Here is an 11,395-nt window from a genome sequence, read left to right as displayed (position 1 = left end):
GTGAGCTGCCTTGCCCTGTCTTTTTCATGTGTGTAGAATAGAGTCTAGAAAACTAGAACTGTCTAGTTGTATTTTTATGTGATTAATTGGGCAATTATGGGAATCTGGATTCCATCAGTTCTGTTGAGCAATTTAATAGACAGAAAGATCCGTCTGTTTATCAGTTATCGTTATCAGTACCTCTCTAGGCTCTAATTAAAGCTCCGTAGACACTGTCACTGTATCTGGTGCTGAGTGGTAGCTGTGTTAGAGTCTAGTATAGGAGGGGATCCGTGAAGCCAGATGCAGTCTCCGCGGAACATCCCTGATGACCGGCCAGATACGGACCGATCTTTCAGTCAATAAAGCAATGTAACTTAAGATAACATTAAAAAAAATAAGAGACTTCTCCGGACATACGGATCTGTCTGTCTATGTAACTTGAAAGTGTCTTTGAGTCAATGACCCAACCATTTTATTCACAAATTGCTAGATCAAAGTAACTAACGTTAGATCTGTACTACTACTACTACTAGATCTATCATCTAACCTGCTACTGTTAAGAATAGATCTGATGTCTAGATAGAATGTCTACTGAAGATCTTAAAGATTGTGATCTTAAACTTAGCGATCTTTAGCCATTGTGATAGCAGCTTTGAATTTGTTTTACACCACAAAATCTCACAACAGGTGTGTTGTTAACAGACTTTATAGAGCCCAGCAATGCCCCTTCACACAATGATTTGTCATTTACAGCTGTATGTTTATTTATGTTTCACAATTTGCACCAAATAATTAGGTTCTCCTCTGGACAAATAACAGAGACCTTGTGTAAAATCTGCATCTGTATGTAAAATACCAGCCCGTCAAAGACAGGGGGGTGGGGGTGCATAGTTCATCAATTTTAATGAGACTGTCGTTTCTTGCTCCAAGTCTAAGTGCCCATAACACCATTACATAACGTCAAAAGCAATGCACAACATCATAACACAGTCTCTATAGTCTACTAGTATATTGTAGGGTTTCTATACAAAGTGTTGATTCTGTGTACGCTACGGATAACACTTCTATAATGCATATTAGATATCCTCTTAGGTTGTGTTTTTCCTGCAGACCTGAGCAAGAAAATTACTAGTAAGTGATGGCATCTTCAGAATCCATGTTGACTGTCCTTCCTGAGGGACTTTTGTATCCCCTTGGCGTATCGGCTATATTTGGCTTTCTTCTCTACCTCGTTCTTGGCAAACCCTCATCTTTGGTGAGTACCCTGGTGACCGGTCCCTTTTCAATAAGAAATTTCTGCAAATATGAAGTTGCTCTAAATGCTCATTTATAGAATTAGGTAAAAATGGCTGAACAAGCTGTTTCCATTATTGTTTCGCTCACTGTTCTTTTGTACCTGTCAGAGTGTAAAAAAAACAATGAAAGAAAGAAAAAGAAAGGAAGTAGTGCTGTTCATCTACATCAACTAATAATATTACTGCAGGCAACTTCAGCTAGATAAGACAGTTTTTGTGGCAAAAAGTATTTGTAATTTGACACTGTGGAGAAACTGTTTACTTTGCTTTTTATGCCAAGCGTGATGCTGTAGTTTATGTGTACTTCGATGCTCGCAAATTTCATAAAAAGTTCTTGTTATTGTGTCCATCTGTTACAATGTGATGAATTATGTTCCCTAATACATGTACACCCTCCGAATGCACATTGCTTGCTATATGATATGATAAGAACATCACCCAAATTTCATCTGCTGGCAAACCTCATGAATTTGGAGTTCTTGATCTTGCATTCCTTGTACAAAATGTATTGAACAAAGTTTGGAACTACCTCCCCTCATGTCCCTTTAAACCAAATAAATTTTTATACCCTGTCTTACATGTAAGGTTTACATTCCAGGATGCAATGTTGCACATTATAATCTCCATCTATTCTGTGTCTTATGTCTTGTATTTAATGAGCCATGCATAATGTTTATACCTCTTTGTTTATATATAGAGGAGACAGTTTTCCACAGCTAGTCATGTGGCCTCATCTCAGTCACCTGACACAGAGGTGCTCATCATTGGGTCAGGGATCCTGGGCTCGGCCATGGCAGCAGTGCTGGGGAGAGACGGGCGCAAGGTGACGGTGATCGAGAGAGACCTCAAGGAGCCTGATCGCATCGTCGGGGAACTGCTTCAGCCAGGCGGATACAGGGCCCTGTCAGCACTGGGCCTGCAAGGTATGATAAGGGCCCCCTGGTCCCTTCAAGCTTCTCCATCCGCCAGTCGACAGGTCTACACTGTTGTGCTTGTCTTGTACCAATAGTGATACAATTTATTCGTTAAAGGGGCATTCCAGACAATTTTCATAATTTCACATCATGTAGTACCGTACACGAGGTGTGCATTTAAATCGACAGCTCCGTGTACACATTTGTGGAATTTATTGTGGTGGTGAGCAGAGAAACAATACTCTGAAAATGTTTTACTAAACAAATTACACTGAACAGTGTTGATGACGTAGAAGCTTCACATATTTCAGAAATGTAGCAGTGTAATTCCATTTACTTTTAATACCAATGCATGCCATCTTCGTTTGTTCTGTTTCCTTGAGCCCCAACTCATGTATTCTTTTGGTGAGGCTGTCATGTCATCATCCTCGTTCATTGCAATTTGTTGTAAATTTTGAAAACATTCTTATAACCCAATCACTATAAATTTTGAAACTCTGTGATCGGTATAACTAATTTATAGTTGTTCAAATTATGTAAAAGTCTGAAAATTATTCGGAGGTCTCCTGTAAAAGCTCCCATGTGAAGGTGCTTTCTTGATCTCCTCTATGGAGGCAATAGAGCTCCTTCTTGCAGGATTGAAGACAACATTTTTGCTGTATACCCAACAATAGACCTGATGAATGATATTGCACAGTTTCTTTTAATACATTGGCTGGGGCAGTTAATTTCCAGTACAGCTACAGTGCACAATGTTGTACCATGGTGTTTGCGTTTGTTTGTTGCATAGATTATCTATTTTGTAAAAATGAAGGAGAGATACACTAAAATGAACAGTTTATAGATGAAAATGCAGTATCACCTATAAGTTGGTGTACATACATGTACATATGGAGGTGGATGATAAGTTAATGTCTACGACCTTTCCTGCTGAAAGGAAAAATCCCACTTATAACCCGAGATGTTGAGGACAAGTCCCGAGTATACTCGGGCAGGTATCTTATGGGAAATGCGTGTTGTAGCAAAAGCAGTCCGTCCTCAACGGGTTAATCTTATATGAGATGTGGCAAGTATCGCATTGTGGTTATTTGAAAGGGAGATGGGTAACTGGTTCACAGGGAGTCAACTTAGGCCATGTAAACGGGTTGGCCTTGACATCCAGATACTGTTGTCAGTCAAGTAGCAGACTTCAAGATAAGGAACAGGAATCAAATATGGTCATAGTTCCCTTTGCCTATGATAAACCTGTGCTGTTGGAAGTCATCGACCTTTGAGAAGCAGTTCAATGATAAACTAAAGTAAATAGTGTGTTCTTTAGAGAGGTACTTATCCAGACAGCCCTTGTGTCATTGTCCTCTACCTGTCTGTCTGTTTGTTGGTCTGTCTGTTTGTCTGTTTTTCTGTCTATCTGTCTTGTCTGTATTTATATTTATCTACCTCTACTCATTTTTATATCCAACTACCTGAGTATCTTTTTATCCATCTTTATATCTATCCATGTATGCCTCACCCTCATTTTCTTATCTTCATGTTGTTACAGTCAATGTCAGTACTGTTTACTTTACTGGTATGCTAAATGATGCTCATTGACTCATCCTTAAGTAAATACACATGCCTTCAGCATATGCAGTTAACACATTTGGCATGTGAGAATTTACAAGAGAAAAAAACAAACAAACAAATGAAATAAAATCAGCAAAGTCTGCAAAAAAAAGAAATTAGAACTCTCTGAAAGACAAATGTAGATATACATGTACTACTCACCCCATCGACAACCAATTAGTTTGTAAATGATGTCTTGTTCCAACTTATTCACTGCACATCTTTTCCTGATTTTAACCCTTATGTTGACTTCAAATTGTGTAAATCCTCAGTTTGCGTAATCATTGTAAAGTCAGGAATAGATAGAATACAGACAACAAACTAAGCTTCAACCAACCGTTATATTTGACCACGGAGGGCTCCCACATGGTGATTTGACTGACTAGCTTTTGTGCACTATTGTAGAGAAGCTCAATGGGACTGATTCCTTCATACCTTAGTTTCCTGCTGGAGATGATGCTTTTTGATCACTGTAGCATAGACCTATACATTATGTAGATAACAATTGATGTGTATCCTACCTACTGATACGGGTACATATTCAAAGCATGATTAGTCTTACTGATTCAGACTGCTTCTTTGACATTCTAGGATGACTAATCCTGCTTTGAATAAAGGATTCTGAATACACATTGTCCCCTAGGCCTATGTCTATGCCCCAATGAACCCAAAGCTGCACTGGACAGGCAGCAGCAGGTGAAAAGGAATTATTTGGCTTGAGAAAGTCCACAATGAATGGGCAAAAGCTTGAGTCAGTCAAACATACAATTGTATCAGGTTTGGTTGAAGCTTGATTTTGTTGTGATTTTCCTCAACCAATGATAGTTTTTCTGTGCCATAAAGCCTACATCATTTATTTCAATAAAGTGTGACCTCCTGACCAAAATAAATAGAATGAATAATCAACCAGTCATCATCTTATGCCTGCTGTACAGAGACATTATACAATTTGAAGCTAGACAGAACCTAGGTGTATTTCATGTGAAATGCGAAAAGAATAAGAATAACACTTAACAGGGCAGAATAAGAATAAGAGTGCAGATACACAGTGTCAGGAATCCCAAATGTTACAGACTACTTATATCTACCTACTAGTAAAATTGCCATACAAGAAGAATGTTTGACAACTCCAATGTCTTTTTTTCCAAAAAGTTCACAGCTTTTTAAAAATCCTTTCCTTCTCTTCTTCATTGCAGGCTGTGTGGAGCATCTCGACGAGCACTGGGTCAAAGGTTACGTCATCCATGACATGAAGTCTGGGTCACAGGTCACTGTCCCCTACCCAGAGGACGGTGCGTCAGGAGAACCCATCACTGGACGGTCATTCCACCATGGCAGATTTGTCATGGGACTACGAAAGGCTGCCATGGCAGAAGAGAGGTATAATATTGTACATTTCAGTATGTCTTGGAATTTAGTCAGCAAAATTGATGACAGAATTCGAATGTCAATATTAAGGGAGAAAGTAAAGTAATGTATTGCTGAATTTGAAAGTGCCAGAACTACAAGGAAGGCTGTACAATGAGCTGGTGGCCTTAAAGTAATGACATTATGCCTGACACTTTTGTCAAACTCTGTGTAAATCCTTTACTTTGGTATTTTACAAGGCTTTGGTAGTCGCAAGAACATCAAGCTAAAGCCCCCGACAATGACACCCACTACCATTCCAAACACATTGTTTGTTTGTTTTTCTTTTGCTGCATTGATTTTTCTTCAGCTTCTGAAGTCCGATTAAATTACACAATAGCGCTTGATGGAGACTCTTATAACATGGCAGAGTAAAGATTGATATGGATTTTGAGCAAAGTATGATTTATAACAAAACAAAAATATTAAAGAACACAAATTCATGTATGCTATTGTATATCATACAGTCTGTTTGAATGTGTTTGATTATCACTCACCAATTTTTGTCTCTTCAGGGTGACATACATTGAAGGTACGGCAACAAAGGTCCTGGAAGAAAATGATCGAGTTGTTGGTGTGAGCTATAAACTAAAAGGGAACCAGGATGTCAAGGCAAGTTATTGAATATTTGTTGATGTTCCATTTGATATGCAAATAATATGCAGGAATGAAGTTTCCTCCTCTGTCTTTTGCGTACAAATTAAAGTTAGTACTTTGCTGAAAGAAAGGAAAATATCTCTTTGCAAATGTCACTTTTACGAAAATTAATGTTGTCATCATATCAGTATTAATGTATTATTACCTTAATCAGACATCAATAGAGATCTATAAACAGTTTCGATGTCAGTGAGTCATTTGTCACAATAAAATACAGTATTGTACCTTAACCCATTGAGGACGAGTCCCTAGTATACTCGGGCAGGTGTCTATGGGAAATGCGTGTTGTAGCTAAATTAGTCCGTCCTCAGTGGGTTAAAATGATTTTCATTCTCAAATCATAACCTTGACATCAGGTGTATCCAAGTCCTCACAAAAGACTGTGAAGATATATTTCTGTGGATTTGTTAAAGAAATCAATTTTGTTTTCATCATCTGAATACCATTGATATACAATTGATCATACAGTTGCTTGTCTCTTGAAAAGAAAAGAAAAGAGATCTGTATTTTATCTGTTGTGTCCTAGCTTCATTGAAACTAGAACATAATTGTTGAAATAAAATACATATTTGAAAGTTTATTGTTGAGTAAATCTCATGTCATAGTACTGTATTTCTTGGTGTATATGCTTTGCTTATTGATTTGTGTATTCTTATAAAATCTCTTGACTTGAATTTTTGTATTCATGTATTTGACTGAATAAATGTGTAATCATTTATTCAGTCTTTTAAGTCATTTGTTTATTGAATTGATGGTGTGTGTAAAATATTGTGAATCGGGGCCTTTAGGAATATAATGCTGACTGCTCACACTATTATAACAGTGCTTACTCCTGTCATTTTACTCTTGGTTTATCACAACAGGAGATCCGAGCATCCCTCACCATCATTGCCGACGGGTGCTTCTCCAAGTTCCGGAAGCAGCTGACCACGGCCGCACCTCAAGTCTCTTCCCACTTTGTTGGGACCCTCATGCACAACTGTCCCCAGTTCACCAGCAACCACGCCGAGCTGGTCCTGGCCCACCCCTCCCCAGTCCTCATCTACCAGATCTCGTCGGAAGATACCCGGGTGCTGGTGGACGTCCGGGGAGGCATGCCGAAGGACATTAAGGAGTATATGATGGACAGCATCCATCCACAGCTGCCGGGTAAGTGAACCTTCACAGACCGAGCATCATCTCTCAAAACCTCATAAGCACAATGAAATAAATTTCAAAGATAAGTGTGATAGAATATGAAAAAGAGAAATCATGGCCATTCAAGAGTATGGATCCAAAGAGATATGATGCAGCGATGAGCAATCACGATATGTGGCAATCTCAATATGCAGCAATCTCCAAGGGTGGTGAGATGGCTCTGACGGTTGCGTATTTGTCTTTCAATCTAATGGATCAAGTGAGTTTTAACTGAGCAATGTTGTGCATTATCATGCCGTCCCATTTAGCAGAGGCAAAACACTCTGACTGGAGGTCCCATATTGTGTGAAAGAGTCACAACCCATGCATGTTAACCCATTGAGGACGGTTTGATTTTGCTACAACATGCATTTCCCATAGACACCTGCCCAAGTATACTCAGGACTCATCCTCAACGGGGTAAAGATCCCGCTTCATTCATTCATTGCAAAGAGCAGCCTGCATAACCTGAAGTGGACCCATTTCCCCCCAGGTATATAAAACTGGTCCCCATGGAAGATCAGCTGGTGCAGCTGAATCAATTAAGGGCTATCAAGCTATCTTGTCAGATGGGAAATGAAAATAAATAAACAAACACATGTATTGTGGACAGTTTACTGTATTTGTAGCATACATGGAAGATCAGTTTGAAAGGAACCAATCATGTATCATGAATTGTATCTTTGATGAGAGTGATGGCCCTCTAGAAATGATTATGAAGTGATGGTACTGAAGGTCACAATACTCATGTTGTGACATCCTTTGCCATTGCAGAGCACATACAAGAACCTTTCGCTGATTCCATCCAAAACGGCCGCATCCGCAGCATGCCCAACAGCTTCCTCCCGCCAGCACCGGTGGAGAAGCGGGGAGCCCTGTTGCTAGGCGACGCGTACAACATGAGGCATCCGTTGACGGGAGGAGGGATGAGTGTGGCACTGAATGATGTCAAGATCTGGCGGGAACTCTTCAAGACCATTCCTAATCTTGGTAGGATGTCTCAAGTCTTCTTTTGCTCTGGAGTCTATTGAATAGATAAATTGTCGCTTTTTATGATCATACAGAGTCTTACTTGGGCTTTCTTCAATTAGGATAATCGATTTAATCATACATTAAAGAGGGATTTCATCCATATTTTTACATGAGATGAGATGCAATGTTTCATAGGACTTTGTCATGTGACATTGTGGTCTCACATTGACAATATGTACTGCTGAGCTAGTGGGAGAATAATGCAATATGGTGGAGGCATACCAGTTGCCATAGCAACATTTCTAGTTCATTATAGTCGCACTTCTGCAGCGGTCATCTGTCTCAAAAGACTAGTCCATTTACTATCACTTTATACGCCATATATTTAGCGAGTCTAAATTTTTCGCGAATTGGAACTTCCCAACGATTTAGCGAGTGGTTAAATTCACGATCATGGAGTCCTGTACGGAGTGGAGAAATGTATACGCATATGTCACATTCATAGCTTGATCAGAGTCAATACTTTCGTGTGTCTTTGATTTCGCATATAGCACCTGACACGCGAAATTCATGAAGATAAAAACCTCGCAAAATATTCGGTGTAGACAGTAGTACGTACTGAAAGAAATTTGACAGTGCGCTGAAACAGCTGTCTGCATTTACATTCATCCTTTAACTCCTGAATTCTGACAGGTGATGATGAGGTGGTTGCCAAGGCTCTTTCCCACTTTCACTGGCAGAGAAAGTCTTCACATGCGTTTGTTGTGAACGTTCTTGCCCAGGCTCTTTATGAGCTGTTTGCAGCCACTGATGGTAAGTACAAGATTTAAAAGCAAAACTATGATAATGGACAGTAACTGTAAAGAGCTGTACAAGGAACCTTGTTATTACGAGCTGCTTCGGTTCACTGAAATTTCTGTGTTTTATGGGGTATCTTGTAAGTTGTTATACGTATCAGGGGCCTGTTTCATTAAGACTTGCAATTGATCTTACGCTCGATTTATTGAGGGTAACTAGTTGAATCGAGTGTAAGTTCAATACTGAGCATAAGTCCTGTTTCATAAAGACACGCTTGATTTCGAGAAAATTCAAGTGCAACTCTCAGTAGATGGAGTGTTACTTGCGATCAATTGCAAAGTTGTTTATGAAACAGAATTTGCGATTGATTGCAACTTATGCTCAGTCTTTATGAAACAGGCCCCAGGAATGAAAACAAAAGAATTTAAAAGGAATGGGATGTGAAAAATTACCTTATTATACCAGATACAGACTATATCTCACTATATCCAACCTTGTTATAGTGAGGTTACACTGTACTTACTAGTGTGATTGGAAGCGATGATTGTGATAAGTGGTCATTGAAAAGATTGATAATTACGGATTGCTTTACAAAGTGAATAAGTTTATTTTTGTGAGTATAAAGAAATTTGGACTTTTTCTTCAAGAATGCAACCCCTATTATCTTGACCAACCAAAGGACCTCTGTTGGCAAAATAATTCCACTGTTGAGTATGGTTGTTCTTTGCATGGGGACTGTGCGTAATCCAAAGGATATGTCATCCATTACAATTCAACCTAAAGGGTATCCTATTGCTTTATTTTATTTTTAGTCATTTGGATAATAATAATGGTTTGCTCATTGGAGTTCCAGACTCGCACCTGAAAGGACTCCAACGGATACAAAATTCAGCCGCAAGGCTTGTGACACGCAAAAGGAAATTTGATCATATAACTCCCATTCTTTGTAGTCTTCATTGGTTGCCCATAAGAGCTCGTATCAGGTTTAAGATTTTGACCCTTGTATTCAAATGTTTTCATGGAAATGCCCCTGCATATCTCAGTGAACTCATCAAGCCATATCATCCTGGTCGTAATCTGCGCTCAAAATCAAAAAATCTCCTCTCTGAAATAAGTGTCAAATCTAAGACATATGGTGATAGGTCTTTTGGAAAAATGGCACCCTCATTATGGAATAATCTCCCTCTCAGTGTTAGATGCATTACAGATTTTGATAAATTCAAATCTGTGTTAAACTCACCTTTTTGACAATTGTTGATTATATGTTTGAATAGAGAAATATGTGATAGATTTTGTTCCATTAATTTTGTACACACGCATAGAGACTATCTTATGGTATTATGCGTTTCTAAGAACTATTATTATTATTATTATTTGTTAATTTTACAATGATGATCAACCTTGAGATGAGTTGTATTCAGTTTCTGCATTCGTTCTGATTGTGTCATGTTCTACATGTTAACCTGAAACCTACTCAAAGGCCTCACTGAAGTAGAATAGAAAATGTCTCCCTTTATATGAATAAAGCATTCTTTTTATGTGTGTATTGACTTCATCAATCTTCCATCTTCCATAGTCCATTTGGTAAAGCTTCGTGAGGCCTGCTTCCATTATTTCAAACTTGGCGGCAGAGCAGTATCGGGCCCAGTGGGACTTCTGTCTGTGTGAGTATCAGCTTGCTTGAGTCTGCTGAAATTATTATTCTCATTTTTGCCCCCTTGATTCTGTTTGCTGGATGATTTGTTTTTCTTTCTGGTGCTCTTGCTACAGTAACAATGATATTGCTCTTGGAATTGTTTTTAAATGAAGGGCTTGAGGATCGGAGCCCTACATTCTCCTTTTTCCCTTAGTAATTACATGCCAACTCTTGATGTTGATGTCACATAATGTTTGTCGATATCAAAAAATATTGTTGACTTTCTGTGATGGAACTGCTGTTGGTGAAGATGTTCCTTGATACAGTGGACTCTTGTTATAGAGAACACTAAATTCAAAAAGAACAATTTTTGCTTGAAGTGTCATTTTTCTTGCCTGATAGTTTCTACGCATTTTTTTTCAAACCCCAATATGACAAAATTGTGATATAACAAAGCAATTCACGTATCCCAAGGATTGTCTTGTAATGAGGGTCTTCTGCAGATCAAAGCTTCACTGATTTGTGCAGAAGCATGGAATTGAGAAAAAGTTGGAAGCGAGATTGCTATCTGCATACCAAACATTTGTATGCACATTGCATGCTTGAAATGTTATATTAGCTTGTATAGAAGGATAATATGTGAAGTAAATTGTGTAGGGAAAACTTTTCATGTCTCCCCCTTATAAAAAAAGACTATGAATGGTGAGAGTAACATTCCGTGTGTGATCTATTTTTCTCCATGTGTGTATATCCCCTACAGATTGACTCCAAACCCATTTACGCTGATTGGGCACTTCTTTGCCGTAGCCATGTACGCAATCTACATCACGTTCCTGGACCAGCCGTGGTACAGCAAGCCCCTGGCCCTCTACGAGTCCACCCTCATCTTCAGCAAAGCCTGCTGCGTTCTCTTCCCGCTGATTCGCTCCGAGTTCCACATGGTGATGAGGTCGTAG

The 11,395-nt window shown here is 38.9% G+C and overlaps 1 protein-coding gene across 1 annotated transcript; it reads left to right on the top strand.

Moving 5' to 3' along the window:
- Positions 1-1,120: 1,120 nt before the first annotated feature.
- LOC139716135 (squalene monooxygenase-like) lies at positions 1,121-11,395 on the top strand. The gene is made up of 9 exons (XM_071627693.1): positions 1,121-1,237; positions 1,975-2,200; positions 4,990-5,173; positions 5,716-5,812; positions 6,721-7,006; positions 7,808-8,023; positions 8,699-8,818; positions 10,380-10,467; positions 11,200-11,395. Exons 1-9 carry the CDS (start codon positions 1,121-1,123, stop codon positions 11,393-11,395), a joined length of 1,530 nt encoding a protein of 509 aa, XP_071483794.1.

The sequence above is a fragment of the Diadema antillarum genome, unplaced genomic scaffold (genome assembly GCF_040938485.1).
Source record: "Diadema antillarum isolate AM-2024a unplaced genomic scaffold, OU_Dant_1.0 scf00000061, whole genome shotgun sequence".
NCBI classification, from domain to species: Eukaryota; Metazoa; Echinodermata; class Echinoidea; order Diadematoida; family Diadematidae; genus Diadema; species Diadema antillarum.
This window is presented reverse-complemented; position numbering and strand designations above follow the sequence as displayed.